We start from the raw sequence: 18,021 nt of genomic DNA, 5'->3' as shown, positions 1-18,021 counted from the left end.
TTTTGTCAAATTTTGGACCAAAATTTTTTTCTCCAAAAATGGTCACATTATGGAGTACTAGTATAGTATAACGTACTACATAGTATAGTATGACGTTTTTGTCAAGTTTTGGACCAAAAAAAAGTTTTTCAAAAAAATGGTCAGATTTTGGACGACATAGTATAGTATGTCGTTTTTGTCAAATTTTGGACCAAAATTTTTTCTCCAAAAATGGTCACATTATGGAGTACTAGTATAGTATAACGTACTACATAGTATAGTATGACGTTTTTGTCAAGTTTTGGACCAAAAAAACGTTTTTCAAAAAAATGGTCAGATTTTGGACGACATAGTATAGTATGTCGTTTTTGTCAAATTTTGGACCAAAATTTTTTTCTCCAAAAATGGTCACATTATGGAGTACTAGTATAGTATAACGTACTACATAGTATAGTATGACGTTTTTGTCAAGTTTTGGACCAAAAAAGTTTTTCAAAAAAATGGTCAGATTTTGGACGACATAGTATAGTATGTCGTTTTTGTCAAATTTTGTGCCAAAATTTTTTTCTCCAAAAATGGTCACATTATGGAGTACTAGTATAGTATAATGAACTACATAGTATAGTATGACGTTTTTGTCAAGTTTTGGACCAAAAAAAAGTTTTTCAAAAAAATGGTCAGATTTTGGACGACATAGTATAGTATGTCGTTTTTGTCAAATTTTGGACCAAATTTTTTTTCTCCAAAAATGGTCACATTATGGAGTACTAGTATAGTATAACGTACTACATAGTATAGTATGACGTTTTTGTCAAGTTTTGGACCAAAAAAAAGTTTTTCAAAAAAATGGTCAGATTTTGGACGACATAGTATAGTATGTCGTTTTTGTCAAATTTTGGACCAAAATTTTTTTCTCCAAAAATGGTCACATTATGGAGTACTAGTATAGTATAACGTACTACATAGTATAGTATGACGTTTTTGTCAAGTTTTGGACCAAAAAAACGTTTTTCAAAAAAATGGTCAGATTTTGGACGACATAGTATAGTATGTCGTTTTTGTCAAATTTTGGACCAAAATTTTTTTCTCCAAAAATGGTCACATTATGGAGTACTAGTATAGTATAACGTACTACGTATGACGTTTTTGTCAAGTTTTGGACCAAAAAAACGTTTTTCAAAAAAATGGTCAGATTTTGGACGACATAGTATAGTATGTCGTTTTTGTCAAATTTTGGACCAAAATTTTTTTCTCCAAAAATGGTCACATTATGGAGTAATAGTATAGTATAACGTACTACATAGTATAGTATGACGTTTTTGTCAAGTTTTGGACCAAAAAAACGTTTTTCAAAAAAATGGTCAGATTTTGGACGACATAGTATAGTATGTCGTTTTTGTCAAATTTTGGACCAAAATTTTTTTCTCCAAAAATGGTCACATTATGGAGTACTAGTATAGTATAACGTACTACATAGTATAGTATGACGTTTTTGTCAAGTTTTGGACCAAAAAAAAGTTTTTCAAAAAAATGGTCAGATTTTGGACGACATAGTATAGTATGTCGTTTTTGTCAAATTTTGGACCAAAATTTTTTTCTCCAAAAATGGTCACATTATGGAGTACTAGTATAGTATAACGTACTACATAGTATAGTATGACGTTTTTGTCAAGTTTTGGACCAAAAAAACGTTTTTCAAAAAAATGGTCAGATTTTGGACGACATAGTATAGTATGTCGTTTTTGTCAAATTTTGGACCAAAATTGTTTTCTCCAAAAATGGTCACATTATGGAGTACTAGTATAGTATAACGTACTACATAGTATAGTATGACGTTTTTGTCAAGTTTTGGACCAAAAAAACGTTTTTCAAAAAAATGGTCAGATTTTGGACGACATAGTATAGTATGTCGTTTTTGTCAAATTTTGGACCAAAATTTTTTTCTCCAAAAATGGTCACATTATGGAGTACTAGTATAGTATAACGTACTACATAGTATAGTATGACGTTTTTGTCAAGTTTTGGACCAAAAAAACGTTTTTCAAAAAAATGGTCAGATTTTGGACGACATAGTATAGTTTGTCGTTTTTGTCAAATTTTGGACCAAAATTTTTTTCTCCAAAAATGGTCACATTATGGAGTACTAGTATAGTATAACGTACTACATAGTATAGTATGACGTTTTTGTCAAGTTTTGGACCAAAAAAACGTTTTTCAAAAAAATGGTCAGATTTTGGACGACATAGTATAGTATGTCGTTTTTGTCAAATTTTGGACCAAAATTTTTTTCTCCAAAAATGGTCACATTATGGAGTACTAGTATAGTATAACGTACTACATAGTATAGTATGACGTTTTTGTCAAGTTTTGGACCAAAAAAACGTTTTTCAAAAAAATTGTCCGATTTTGGACGACATAGTATAGTATGTCGTTTTTGTCAAATTTTGGACCAAAATTTTTTTCTCCAAAAATGGTCACATTATGGAGTACTAGTATAGTATAACGTACTACATAGTATAGTATGACGTTTTTGTCAAGTTTTGGACCAAAAAAACGTTTTTCAAAAAAATGGTCAGATTTTGGACGACATAGTATAGTATGTCGTTTTTGTCAAATTTTGGACCAAAATTTTTTTCTCCAAAAATGGTCACATTATGGAGTACTAGTATAGTATGACGTACTACATAGTATAGTATGTTGTTTTTTTCAAGTTTTGGACCAAAAAAAGTTTTTCAAAAAAATGGTCAGATTTTGGACGACATAGTATAGTATGTCGTTTTTGTCAAATTTTGTGCCAAAATTTTTTTCTCCAAAAATGGTCACATTATGGAGTACTAGTATAGTATAATGAACTACATAGTATAGTATGACGTTTTTGTCAAGTTTTGGACCAAAAAAACGTTTTTCAAAAAAATGGTCAGATTTTGGACGACATAGTATAGTATGTCGTTTTTGTCAAATTTTGGACCAAAATTTTTTTCTCCAAAAATGGTCACATTATGGAGTAATAGTATAGTATAACGTACTACATAGTATAGTATGACGTTTTTGTCAAGTTTTGGACCAAAAAAACGTTTTTCAAAAAAATGGTCAGATTTTGGACGACATAGTATAGTATGTCGTTTTTGTCAAATTTTGGACCAAAATTTTTTTCTCCAAAAATGGTCACATTATGGAGTACTAGTATAGTATAACGTACTACATAGTATAGTATGACGTTTTTGTCAAGTTTTGGACCAAAAAAACGTTTTTCAAAAAAATGGTCAGATTTTGGACGACATAGTATAGTATGTCGTGTATAGTATGTAGTTTTTGTCAAATATTGCACCAAATCTTTTTTTCTCCAAAAATGCTCAGATTTTGGAGACATAGTATAGTATGACATAGTATAGTATGACGTCTTTGTCATGTTTTGGACCAAAAAAACGTTTTTCAAAAAAATGGTCAGATTTTGGACGACATAGTATGGTATGTCGTTTTTGTCAAATTTTGGACCAAAATTTTTTTCTCCAAAAATGCTCAGATTTTGGAGACATAGTATAGTATGACGTACTACATAGTATAGTATGACGTTTTTGTCATGTTTTGGACCAAAAAAACGTTTTTCAAAAAAATGGTCAGATTTTGGACGACATAGTATAGTATGTCGTTTTTGTCAAATTTTGGACCAAAATTTTTTTCTCCAAAAATGGTCACATTATGGAGTACTAGTATAGTATAACGTACTACATAGTATAGTATGACGTTTTTGTCAAGTTTTGGACCAAAAAAAACGTTTTTCAAAAAAATGGTCAGATTTTGGACGACATAGTATAGTATGTCGTTTTTGTCAAATTTTGGACCAAAATTTTTTTCTCCAAAAATTGTCACATTATGGAGTACTAGTATAGTATAACGTACTACATAGTATAGTATGACGTTTTTGTCAAGTTTTGGACCAAAGAAAAGTTTTTCAAAAAAATGGTCAGATTTTGGACGACATAGTATAGTATGTCGTTTTTGTCAAATTTTGGACCAAAAATTTTTTCTCCAAAAATGGTCACATTATGGAGTACTAGTATAGTATAACGTACTACATAGTATAGTATGACGTTTTTGTCAAGTTTTGGACCAAAGAAAAGTTTTTCAAAAAAATGGTCAGATTTTGGACGACATAGTATAGTATGTCGTTTTTGTCAAATTTTGGACCAAAAATTTTTTCTCCAAAAATGGTCACATTATGGAGTACTAGTATAGTCTAACGTACTACATAGTATAGTATGACGTTTTTGTCAAGTTTTGGACCAAAAAAAAGTTTTTCAAAAAAAGGTCAGATTTTGGACGACATAGTATAGTATGTCGTTTTTGTCAAATTTTGGACCAAATTTTTTTTCTCTAAAAATGGTCACATTTTGGAGACATAGTATAGTATGACGTACTACATAGTATAGTATGACGTTTTTGTCATGTTTTGGACCAAAAAAACTTTTTCAAAAAAATTGTCAGATTTTGGACGACATAGTATAGTATGTAGTTTTTGTCAAATATTGCACCAAATCTTTTTTTCTCTAAAAATGCTCAGATTTTGGAGACATAGTATAGTATGACGTACTACATAGTATAGTATGACGTTTTTGTCATGTTTTGGACCAAAAAAACGTTTTTCAAAAAAATGGTCAGATTTTGGACGACATAGTATAGTATGTCGTTTATGGTATGTCGTTTTTGTCATGTTTTGGACCAAAAAAACGTTTTTCAAAAAAATGGTCAGATTTTGGACGACATAGTATAGTATGTCGTTTTTGTCAAATTTTGGACCAAAATTTTTTTCTCCAAAAATGGTCACATTATGGAGTACTAGTATAGTATAACGTACTACATAGTATAGTATGACGTTTTTGTCAAGTTTTGGACCAAAAAAAACGTTTTTCAAAAAAATGGTCAGATTTTGGACGACATAGTATAGTATGTCGTTTTTGTCAAATTTTGGACCAAAATTTTTTTCTCCAAAAATGGTCACATTATGGAGTACTAGTATAGTATGACGTACTACATAGTATAGTATGAGGTTTTTGTCAAGTTTTGGACCAAAAAAACGTTTTTCAAAAAAATGGTCAGATTTTGGACGACATAGTATAGTATGTCGTTTTTGTCAAATTTTGGACCAAAAATTTTTTCTCCAAAAATGGTCACATTATGGAGTACTAGTATAGTATAACGTACTACATAGTATAGTATGACGTTTTTGTCAAGTTTTGGACCAAAAAAACGTTTTTCAAAAAAATGGTCAGATTTTGGACGACATAGTATAGTATGTCGTTTTTGTCAAATTTTGGACCAAAATTTTTTTCTCCAAAAATGGTCACATTATGGAGTACTAGTATAGTATAACGTACTACATAGTATAGTATGACGTTTTTGTCAAGTTTTGGACCAAAGAAAAGTTTTTCAAAAAAATGGTCAGATTTTGGACGACATAGTATAGTATGTCGTTTTTGTCAAATTTTGGACCAAAAATTTTTTCTCCAAAAATGGTCACATTATGGAGTACTAGTATAGTCTAACGTACTACATAGTATAGTATGACGTTTTTGTCAAGTTTTGGACCAAAAAAAAGTTTTTCAAAAAAAGGTCAGATTTTGGACGACATAGTATAGTATGTCGTTTTTGTCAAATTTTGGACCAAATTTTTTTTCTCTAAAAATTGTCACATTTTGGAGACATAGTATAGTATGACGTACTACATAGTATAGTATGACGTTTTTGTCATGTTTTGGACCAAAAAAACTTTTTCAAAAAAATTGTCAGATTTTGGACGACATAGTATAGTATGTAGTTTTTGTCAAATATTGCACCAAATCTTTTTTTCTCTAAAAATGCTCAGATTTTGGAGACATAGTATAGTATGACGTACTACATAGTATAGTATGACGTTTTTGTCATGTTTTGGACCAAAAAAACGTTTTTCAAAAAAATGGTCAGATTTTGGACGACATAGTATAGTATGTCGTTTATGGTATGTCGTTTTTGTCATGTTTTGGACCAAAAAAACGTTTTTCAAAAAAATGGTCAGATTTTGGACGACATAGTATAGTATGTCGTTTTTGTCAAATTTTGGACCAAAATTTTTTTCTCCAAAAATGGTCACATTATGGAGTACTAGTATAGTATAACGTACTACATAGTATAGTATGACGTTTTTGTCAAGTTTTGGACCAAAAAAACGTTTTTCAAAAAAATGGTCAGATTTTGGACGACATAGTATAGTATGTCGTTTTTGTCAAATTTTGGACCAAAATTTTTTTCTCCAAAAATGGTCACATTATGGAGTACTAGTATAGTATGACGTACTACATAGTATAGTATGACGTTTTTGTCAAGTTTTGGACCAAAAAAACGTTTTTCAAAAAAATGGTCAGATTTTGGACGACATAGTATAGTATGTCGTTTTTGTCAAATTTTGGACCAAAAAATTTTTCTCCAAAAATGGTCACATTATGGAGTACTAGTATAGTATAACGTACTACATAGTATAGTATGACGTTTTTGTCAAGTTTTGGACCAAAAAAACGTTTTTCAAAAAAATGGTCAGATTTTGGACGACATAGTATAGTATGTCGTTTTTGTCAAATTTTGGACCAAAATTTTTTTCTCCAAAAATGGTCACATTATGGAGTACTAGTATAGTATAACGTACTACATAGTATAGTATGACGTTTTTGTCAAGTTTTGGACCAAAGAAAAGTTTTTCAAAAAAATGGTCAGATTTTGGACGACATAGTATAGTATGTCGTTTTTGTCAAATTTTGGACCAAAAATTTTTTCTCCAAAAATGGTCACATTATGGAGTACTAGTATAGTATAACGTACTACATAGTATAGTATGACGTTTTTGTCAAGTTTTGGACCAAAGAAAAGTTTTTCAAAAAAATGGTCAGATTTTGGACGACATAGTATAGTATGTCGTTTTTGTCAAATTTTGGACCAAAAATTTTTTCTCCAAAAATGGTCACATTATGGAGTACTAGTATAGTCTAACGTACTACATAGTATAGTATGACGTTTTTGTCAAGTTTTGGACCAAAAAAAAGTTTTTCAAAAAAAGGTCAGATTTTGGACGACATAGTATAGTATGTCGTTTTTGTCAAATTTTGGACCAAATTTTTTTTCTCTAAAAATGGTCACATTTTGGAGACATAGTATAGTATGACGTACTACATAGTATAGTATGACGTTTTTGTCATGTTTTGGACCAAAAAAACTTTTTCAAAAAAATTGTCAGATTTTGGACGACATAGTATAGTATGTAGTTTTTGTCAAATATTGCACCAAATCTTTTTTTCTCTAAAAATGCTCAGATTTTGGAGACATAGTATAGTATGACGTACTACATAGTATAGTATGACGTTTTTGTCATGTTTTGGACCAAAAAAACGTTTTTCAAAAAAATGGTCAGATTTTGGACGACATAGTATAGTATGTCGTTTATGGTATGTCGTTTTTGTCATGTTTTGGACCAAAAAAACGTTTTTCAAAAAAATGGTCAGATTTTGGACGACATAGTATAGTATGTCGTTTTTGTCAAATTTTGGACCAAAATTTTTTTCTCCAAAAATGGTCACATTATGGAGTACTAGTATAGTATAACGTACTACATAGTATAGTATGACGTTTTTGTCAAGTTTTGGAACAAAAAAACGTTTTTCAAAAAAATGGTCAGATTTTGGACGACATAGTATAGTATGTCGTTTTTGTCAAATTTTGGACCAAAAATTTTTTCTCCAAAAATGGTCACATTATGGAGTACTAGTATAGTATAACGTACTACATAGTATAGTATGACGTTTTTGTCAAGTTTTGGACCAAAAAAATGTTTTTCAAAAAAATGGTCAGATTTTGGACGACATAGTATAGTATGTCGTTTTTGTCAAATTTTGGACCAAAAAATTTTTCTCCAAAAATGGTCACATTATGGAGTACTAGTATAGTATAACGTACTACATAGTATAGTATGACGTTTTTGTCAAGTTTTGGACCAAAAAAACGTTTTTCAAAAAAATGGTCAGATTTTGGACGACATAGTATAGTATGTCGTTTTTGTCAAATTTTGCACCAAAATTTTTTTCTCCAAAAATGGTCACATTATGGAGTACTAGTATAGTATAACGTACTACATAGTATAGTATGACGTTTTTGTCAAGTTTTGGACCAAAGAAAAGTTTTTCAAAAAAATGGTCAGATTTTGGACGACATAGTATAGTATGTCGTTTTTGTCAAATTTTGGACCAAAAATTTTTTCTCCAAAAATGGTCACATTATGGAGTACTAGTATAGTATAACGTACTACATAGTATAGTATGACGTTTTTGTCAAGTTTTGGACCAAAAAAACGTTTTTCAAAAAAATGGTCAGATTTTGGACGACATAGTATAGTACGTCGTTTTTGTCAAATTTTGGACCAAATTTTTTTTTCTCTAAAAATGGTCACATTTTGGAGACATAGTATAGTGTGACGTACTACATAGTATAGTATGACGTTTTTGTCATGTTTTGGACCAAAAAAAACTTTTTCAAAAAAATGGTCAGATTTAGGACGACATAGTATAGTATGTCGTTTTTGTCAAATATTGCGCCAAATCTTTTTTTCTCCAAAAATGATCAGATTTTGGAGACATAGTATAGTATGACGTACTACATGGTATAGTAGGACGTTTTTGTCAAGTTTTGGACCAAAAAAAGTTTTTCAAAAAAATTGTCCGATTTTGGACGACATAGTATAGTATGTCGTTTTTGTCAAATTTTCGACCAAATTTTTTTTCTCTAAAAATGGTCACATTTTGGAGACATAGTATAGTGTGACGTACTACATAGTATAGTATGACGTTTTTGTCATGTTTTGGACCAAAAAAACTTTTTCAAAAAAATGGTCAGATTTAGGACGACATAGTATAGTATGTCGTTTTTGTCAAATTTTGGACCAAATTTTTTTTCTCTAAAAATGGTCACATTTTGGAGACATAGTATAGTATGACGTACTACATAGTATAGTATGACGTTTTTGTCATGTTTTGGACCAAAAAAATCGTTTTTCAAAAAAATTGTCAGATTTAGGACGACATAGTATATAGTATGTCGTTTTTGTCAAATTTTGTGCCAAATTTTTTTCTCCAAAAATGCTCACATTTTGGAGACATAGTATAGTATGACTTTTTTGTCAAGTTTTGGACCAAAAAAACGTTTTTCAAAAAAATGGTCAGATTTAGGACGACATAGTATAGTATGTAGTTTTTGTCAAATTTTGTGCCAAATTTTTTTCTCCAAAAATCCTCACATTTTGGAGACATAGTATAGTATGACGTACTACATGGTATAGAATGACGTTTTTGTCAAGTTTTGGACCAAAAAAACGTTTTTCAAAAAAATGGTCAGTTTTAGGACGACATAGTATAGTATGTCGTTTTTGTCAAATTTTGTGCCAAATTTTTTTCTCCACAAATGCTCACATTTTGGAGACATAGTATAGTATGACGTTTTTGTCAAGTTTTGGACCAAAAAAACGTTTTTCAAAAAAATGGTCAGATTTAGGACGACATAGTATAGTATGTAGTTTTTGTCAAATTTTGTGCCAAATTTTTTTCTCCAAAAATCCTCACATTTTGGAGACATAGTATAGTATGACGTACTACATGGTATAGAATGACGTTTTTGTCAAGTTTTGGACCAAAAAAACGTTTTTCAAAAAAATGGTCAGTTTTAGGACGACATAGTATAGTATGTCGTTTTTGTCAAATTTTGTGCCAAATTTTTTTCTCCACAAATGCTCACATTTTGGAGACATAGTATAGTGTGACGTACTACATGGTATAGTATGACGTTTTTGTCAAGTTTTGGACCAAAAAAACGTTTTTCAAAAAAATGGTCAGATTTAGGACGACATAGTATAGTATGTCGTTTTTGTCAAATTTTGTGCCAAATTTTTTTCTCCAAAAATGCACACATTTTGGAGACATAGTATAGTATGACGTACTACATAGTATAGTATGTTGTTTTTGTCAAATTGTGTGCCAAATTTTTTTCTCCAAAAATGCTCACATTTTGGAGACATAGTATAGTATGTCATTTTTGTCAAATTTTGTGCCAAATTTTTTTCTCCACAAATGCTCACATTTTGGAGACATAGTATAGTGTGACGTACTACATAGTATAGTATGACGTTTTTGTCAAGTTTTGGACCAAAAAAACGTTTTTCAAAAAAATGGTCAGATTTAGGACGACATAGTATAGTATGTCGTTTTTGTCAAATTTTGTGCCAAATTTTTTTCTCCAAAAATGCACACATTTTGGAGACATAGTATAGTATGACGTACTACATAGTATAGTATGTCGTTTTTGTCAAATTGTGTGCCAAATTTTTTTCTCCAAAAATGCTCACATTTTGGAGACATAGTATAGTATGACGTACTACATGGTATAGAATGACGTTTTTGTCAAGTTTTGGACCAAAAAAACCTTTTTCAAAAAAATGGTCAGATTTAGGACGACATAGTTTAGTATGTCGTTTTTGTCAAATTTTGTGCCAAATTTTTTTCTCCACAAATGCTCACATTTTGGAGACATAGTATAGTATGACGTACTACATAGTATAGTATGACGTTTTTGTCAAGTTTTGGACCAAAAAAACGTTTTTCCCAAAAATTGTCATCATCATCACCATCACCATCATCAAGAGAAACTTTAGGTTAAACCTAAGCTGAAATTAGCATGTTTAATGAATCTTCACTCACATCCTTATTCATGAGAGCAGTCGAGGACAAACTCCGTCTAAAGTTTACATCACATTTATCTTAAATCCAAACTAAATCAATGTGTTTTTAAAGCAAACATTTAAAGATATAACACACACACACAGGGGAGAGGCTATCACTGATCCATTCAGCCAAAGAAGAACAAAAGCATCTCTAGGTGTCAGTCTGTACAGGAAGTGTTACTCAGTCTTTATTGAACAGGAAACCACAGAACATGAATAAACAAAGATCAGTGAAGATGAATCACAACAATCATAGAAACCAAATCTCTGAGAAAAACAAAGAAACATCAAGACTCAAAGTTCCAGCAACGACATCGTTATCAAACAATGGTTTTATTCAGTGAAACTGTGTTTACTGTGGGCTCACACACACACACACACGATTCATGTACTGTATACACAGGTCTGGAGTCTGTGACTCTGTCCATATGAACCACATCTGTCTGTACATGTGCTGGTGTTTGTCATGTCATTATGAAACAGACAATCACTCACTTTCTTACCTGGATGAGAATTAATAAACAAATAATTTAGGTCTTAACTTATCATTAATAAAGGTGTTCATTTAGAGTAAATAAACATTATTATTATTACCAACAAAAAAAGGGAAAGTTTGACAAAGGCAAACAGGTGTGTGTGTACACGTTAAAATACACCTTTTATTAAATATTCATCGGTTCTAAAATATTAATAAAACTCATTCATACAAAAAAAGAAAAAAAACTTATCAGGACTGAAGCAAAAGTGACGAACCTTAACAAATATTTAGTGCAGTCGGAGACGACGGAGAGAATCTACGTCTTTGAGGGCTGTGATTGGTCCTCAGGACAGGCAGAGATAACGCTGCTCTGTGCCGAGGTGGAGCTGATCACCGCTGACAAACTATAAATACGTCATATCTTAACACACACAAACATGTTTAGACTCTAAATGGATCATTTCTCACCTCAAATGATCTTAAAACTGTGTTCAGAGACAGAAAAGTGAGAAACGGCCACTGTTTCAACAACAACAGTCTTTCTCTCTCTGACACCATTGCTCACTGCAGACAGAAGCACAACAAACTTGCGTAGCGACCCCTACTGATCGGGCGGGAAATTGCAGTGCGTATCCGTCACCACGACTGAGAACTATGAAGTCTGGAGGCGTCTCCGTGGTGACGCAGTCTGAGAAGTTTAATGAGGTCTTTAGTTCAGGGGAGGATCCACCAAAGGAAAAAAAAGCAAAAAAGTGTCAGAGATTCTCAGTGAAGAAAAACAACATCCAGGGACGACACAGCGAGACAAGACGGGAGGACGCCACCATCAGGTCACAGCCTGCACCTGCACCACAGCAACTGAAGAGGGAGGAGAACAACACATTAGTGGAGTTTCACACACTCTGATAAAGGAAGTCTTATAAAACATAAGAATGAGCAGCAGATCACAGACAAACAACCAACACTGACCAATATAACACAAGAGGAAGTTAAAGAAAACTCAAATACATCATTTACTAAACTAATCTCTGGATTAACTGGATTAACAAAATAGAAACACAGCTGATCACAGCTGACCAAGAAACACATTAACATCAGCGACACACAGACACAGACACACACACACACACAGACACACACAGGAGGAAGGCTAACACAGGCTAACACTGCCAACATTTACCTGTGAGCATGCTAGCTAAACTAGCATTAGCCACCGAGTAGCACCAACAAGCATAATAACGCAGAGAGATGATGACACAGACTAACAACGACAACATAACAACACAACAACGACAACATAACAACAACACAACACAACAGTCTTCAGCTTAATGACCAAACGAAGTGAAGCAGAGAGCGAACATACCTGTCGGGAACGCAACCTCTGACCCGGAAGTGACACAGGTCAGGTGACGATGGGAGCGCAGAGGAAGAAACCCGTGCTGCGGGCGGACCACGACTTTAGTTCCGGCTCAGCGCTGGTGATGAACGGAAACCATAGAAACCGATGTAAACAAACATAATAAATATTCATGTACTAACTAACGTTAAATAAAGGATATTATTGTAAAGTCTTACCTTCCGGTTCACATTCCTGTTTATTGGTTGGGTATATTTTTAATTCCGGACCCATTTTTCAATCACTGCTAAACTAAATTTTATTCATGTCATATCTTACTTGTTTTTATAATGGAACAATTTTTAAATGTTACTGTCACTTTACTTTATTCTTTTTAAATGTTACTGTCACTTTACTTTATTCTATTTAAATGTTACTGTCACTTTACTTTATTCTATTTAAATGTTACTGTCACTTTACTTTATTCTATTTAAATGTTACTGTCACTTTACTTTATTCTATTTAAATGTTACTGTCACTTTACTTTATTCTATTTAAATGTTACTGTCACTTTACTTTATTCCGTTGCACATATGTATAATATATAATATATCCAATAAGCACATATATCTAAATAACCTCTCACTTTACCCAAACTTGTCTTAATTTTGTCAAAGCAAATGCAGACGACATTTTGTTCTGTAAACACAATAAAGTCTAAAATTCTAAAAAGTTCCTGTTGATCGTCTTCTTCATCATCAGTGATTTCACTGATGAAAACAGCTGTGAACACACGTTTTCTGACTCTTGTCTACATACGTTTATATATATATATATATAAATGTATGTCTATGTCTATCTATATATGTCTATATATATCACATCTATGTCTATATATACGTGTGCAGAGGTGAACAGAGTCGTGTCCTGACAGACAGACATGAATCTGTATGTAGAAGACATTCTTATTCATCTTTATTCTTAAATGCTCTTCATTCATCTATAAAAACACGTTCTCATCTTCAGAGACAATTACTGTAAAATCTACTCTATTCTTACACAGATCCTTTCTTTAATATATTCATATTCACCTTTAAAGGCTTTTGTCGCTCTATTTAGAAACGATCTCTGCCAAATTAACTTTACACAATGTTCACACATATACATATATATATATACATATACATATATGTACATGTATACATTAATAAGGTTCTTATAGAGGATGAACGTAAACACATGACGTCGTCTGTATATATCGATGTGTCCTGAATATGAAAAATACAAACACTTGCTCGTTTTCCTTTTTCTTTATAGATTGAATATTACTTACGCAAATACATATATTTCTATACAAATATTGTAAGAAAATGAGAACACAGTTAATTACAGACTTTTTTCCATTGAATAAATATGATTGTAAATGCATTAAAACAATGACACACACACACACACACACACAGCACAGTTGAGGTCAAACAGAAACACCTTTAGCGTCTGTTCTCATACAAAAGCTGTACAGTAATAAAACCTCTCTCTTTTTTTGAGTCTTTATTCGTATTTCTCTAGAAAAATAATAATCTGGCTAATCCTGTGGAGGAGGAGACAGAGGGATGAAGATGACAGAGACATTAAAGTTAATCCAGGTCAGGACTTCCTGTGCGTTACTAAGCCCCTCCCCCTCTGACAGTGATGCTTTTATTGTGACGGGCTTTGTGATCTTGTGGTCATTTCCTGTTCTCTAATCTGACTCTTTACACCTGTGTCTAAACAGCACCAACCACTCAATCTGGATTATATTATATACATTGAAACATTTCAGAGAGTTTGGCTGATGCTGACGTGTCAGTGTGTCACATCATCTCTGTTCACCAGGAAACAACAGGAAACAGCTGATGTTTGTCCTGCAGCCTCAGAAAAACACAGCGAAGATGAAGTTAATAACAAACACATCTGGATTTGAGCGGTGAGCGAACACTGAAACCTCAGGGAGAGAAGATTGATCCAGAGCTCAGGACGTCTCACCTTCAACACTCTGATTTATAATAAGAAGAAGCTGATGTCACTCACACACGAGTGAATCTCAGGAAACAAAGAGCATTAACAGTGTTTCCTTCACTCTGATCTGAGTGTAAAGAAAGAGTCTCAGATTATTATCGAGGAAACTTCAGGAGACGTTTTCACGTCCAGGTCTGAACATCTGTTTAATGAACATCTGTCATTAACATCAGGATGAACTCTGTGAGATCATCATTATCTCAACAGACTCTGTCGTCCTCACAACTCAACACATTTATTTAAAATACTTTTCAGTTCTTCTTCTTATTATTATTATTATTATTATTATTATTAACACCTAGAGATAATTCTGTGGGAGGAAAAACCTTCTGTTTAATTAATTCTTCTTCTTATTTCATTGCAGAGTTTATAAACAGTTCTTGTCCTTTCACCACGACCGGTCCAGGCAGATGCTGCACGTCTTATTTCCTCCTGCACTGATGGTTTTGACGTTTTGGTGTTAAACTGATAAACTGACAACATGTTTGGAAACAACAACTTGTACTGAAATGAAAATTAATTTGAGTCAAAGTGAATCTCTGATGGTTTTGTTGTTCTGCAGCATCTTAATCCTAATCCACACAGAATAACGTCACAGCTCCTCCTTTGAGCTTGTCTTTAATATTTCATTCTCTTTTGTTTCTGAACAACATTTACACTCAGACTTTAAGAAGAAGAGTTAGAGCAGAGCTGTTGACCTTCAGACAAACAGCTTCATGTTTACAGGAAGTCACCAAAATAAAAGCCTGATCCAAACACAAAGATGTCAGATTATCTGTCATCACTCGTCTGATCCACTAAAACATGACGTTGGACAGAAAGGTGATGAGTTTACTACATAATCCCAAATAATCTCACATAGACAAACAACTCAGAGCTGGAGTGTAAATGTGAAACATTCTGGTAAATGACAGGTGACTCAGACAAAGACTCAGATTATTACAGATTAGCAGACAAAAGCTACTCTCGTCTCATTCTGCAAACAGAGATGAACAAATCTAATCTGTGCTCCTCCAACATCCCATAATGAGCTGCTGCTCAGACTTTAGCCTGAATGAGTCTCTGATGGACAACAGGAAGTTATTCAACAAGTCAACACCTTCTTATTCAGCAGCTCATACAACTCTGTCCTTAACAACAACAACAACAACAACAACAACAACTCATTTCCCTCTAAACCACTCGTCCATTTCTCCTAAACTCTGTCTCTGTCATCGTCTTCTCTCACTAAGTTTCTGTATCTCATTCCAAATGTCACCTTTAATGGAGCTCAGTGTGGACAGTCTGTCTTTGTCCTCAGAGTCTCAGTGTCTTTGTCCTCAGAGTCTCAGAGTCTTTGTCTTTGTCCTCAGAGTCTCAGTGTCTCAGTGTCTCAGAGTTTCACAGTCTGTTGATATTTGTGGGTTATGTTTCATCCTGGTCTTTGTTACACTTTACACTGTGTTGTGTGTCATGACGACAACGTTAGAGAACGTTAAAATATAATAAAATATAAATAAATGAATAATAATGAGTAGAAAATGTCTTTTGTGCCTTAAATGAGTTTTCAAAGGGACGAAGGAGCAAAGCTCTAAAATACTCTAGAGACATTTGATAATAGTGTTTATGTTTAGTTAAAATACTCACATTTCTAACATAGACATTCATGATTTACAAAAGAACACTTTTCATTAAAGTGTTGTATGAATAAATAATAATAATAAACAAGTCTCTGAGCTGCTTCATGCTGCTGCTGCTCTGTCTGGACTCATTTATATAACTGACATTTGAAGGGTTTAATGTTAACATAAATATAGTATATATACACACATATATGTGTGTGAATATATATATATATACATATATATATGTGTACATAAAATAAAAAGCTGTCTTGTGGTTAGAACAGTTGTGTGAGCAGGTCCATCATGCACACGCACAAATAAAGCTGAAAACCTTTGTGTTTCACATGGTTTTAAATAAAGTGTCAAAATAAGAAATAAGAGATAAATCCACGATGAAGCAGCTGCTCAATGATCACAGTCCACAGATCAGATCACGTCTGAGGAGAAGTTCACATGAACATGAGTGTTCATACATCCTGAGGAGAGAGGGAGGGGGAGGAGCCACAGTTATATACATATATATATGTGTGTATTTATATTTATACAGTTATAAAGGTTCATGAACAACAGGAAGATCATTGTTGTGAAATGAGAATACACATGAGATGAGGAGGATGTGTGTGTGTGTGTGTGTGTGTGTGTGTGTGTGTGTGTGTGTGTGTGTATGGAAATGATAATGAGACGATATAAATACACAACTGTGCTTCATCAAACTGCTGTGATCACTTAAACTCATATAATCTCATATTCTGCAGATATGAAACATTTTTGTGAACATTTTAAAGTGTAACTATAATTTATATATATATATATATATATATATTTATACAAGGCCATATATGTTTTAATTGTGTGTACTGAGGTTGGACTCACTCATCTGTATTCTCAGGTGATTAAACAAAGAAATGGTACTTTCCTAGAGTCGTGCTAAGGTTTAGTTTATCTCAGGTTGAGCTCACTCTAACCCGGGTTAGACCGGACCAACTCTGAGAAACACAACAAAGCACAGGATGAGACTCATGGAACAAATGAAGGACAAATGAAGGACAAATGAGCTGAAGACGAGTCCAAACACAGTGAGGATGTTTTTACCGATGGGTCGAGAGTTAAACTCCGTGTCCAGAATCTCCAGCTGAGAGGGGGGCGTGGCCTCTGTGGGATCAGCTGGACTCATCATTTCTTGCTCTTTTTCGTTCTGCATCTGCGCATAGACGTGGAGGCCTGGGATCTTCCTTGAGAAAAGATTTACAGTGAAGTCAAAGGACAAAGACAGTAGGGACGAGTAAGACGTTCAGGTGTAGATCAGTACAGTCAAGACATTTGTGTTTCTTCTTCTTCTTCATCATCCACTAACTTTGAATCTATGGGTTTATTGACTGTACATATAACCTGTGACCATGGTAACAGCTGCTTGATTGACAGGTGCTGATCTCAGATCTTAGAGCTGATCTTAGATTGATTGATTGTTGAACTCAGTGCATGTTTCAGTCTGAACGTCAACTTTATCTCATGTTTCTAACTCTTGTTTACACTTTGTTTGCATCAGTTCTGCTGAACTATAACAGACTGTTCATCATTAATCTGACCAATAATCCTCCAGAATAATCTCCTCTCTCATGTCAGATTATTTCAGTCTTTTCTCAGCACAGATTACTGAGGTCGTTCCTCATCAGTTGCAGCTGCAACATGAAAGTGTCAGTAAATCCTCTGTGTTTGTTCTTTTAAAGCTGTGGCAGAAATATCTTAACATTTGACAAAGGTCAAGAGTCTTTGTTCA

The 18,021-nt window shown here is 33.0% G+C and overlaps 1 protein-coding gene across 1 annotated transcript in view; it reads right to left on the bottom strand.

The window, feature by feature from the left end:
- Positions 1 to 17,204: 17,204 nt before the first annotated feature.
- LOC310943984 (VPS10 domain-containing receptor SorCS1-like) overlaps positions 17,205 to 18,021 on the bottom strand; it is a gene marked incomplete at both ends in the record, with an annotated part of 78,282 nt that continues 77,465 nt past the window's right edge. The window contains 2 exons of the mRNA XM_083909680.1: positions 17,205 to 17,230; positions 17,337 to 17,476. Coding sequence (XP_083765806.1) covers positions 17,205 to 17,230; positions 17,337 to 17,476 — 166 coding nt within the window. The remainder of the gene's footprint in view (positions 17,231 to 17,336; positions 17,477 to 18,021) is intronic.

The sequence above is a fragment of the Microchirus variegatus genome (genome assembly GCF_963457635.1).
Source record: "Microchirus variegatus genome assembly, chromosome: 23".
Taxonomy (NCBI): Eukaryota; Metazoa; Chordata; class Actinopteri; order Pleuronectiformes; family Soleidae; genus Microchirus; species Microchirus variegatus.
The sequence above is the reverse complement of the archived record's forward strand: the minus strand, read 5'-3'. Positions and strand labels throughout refer to the sequence as shown.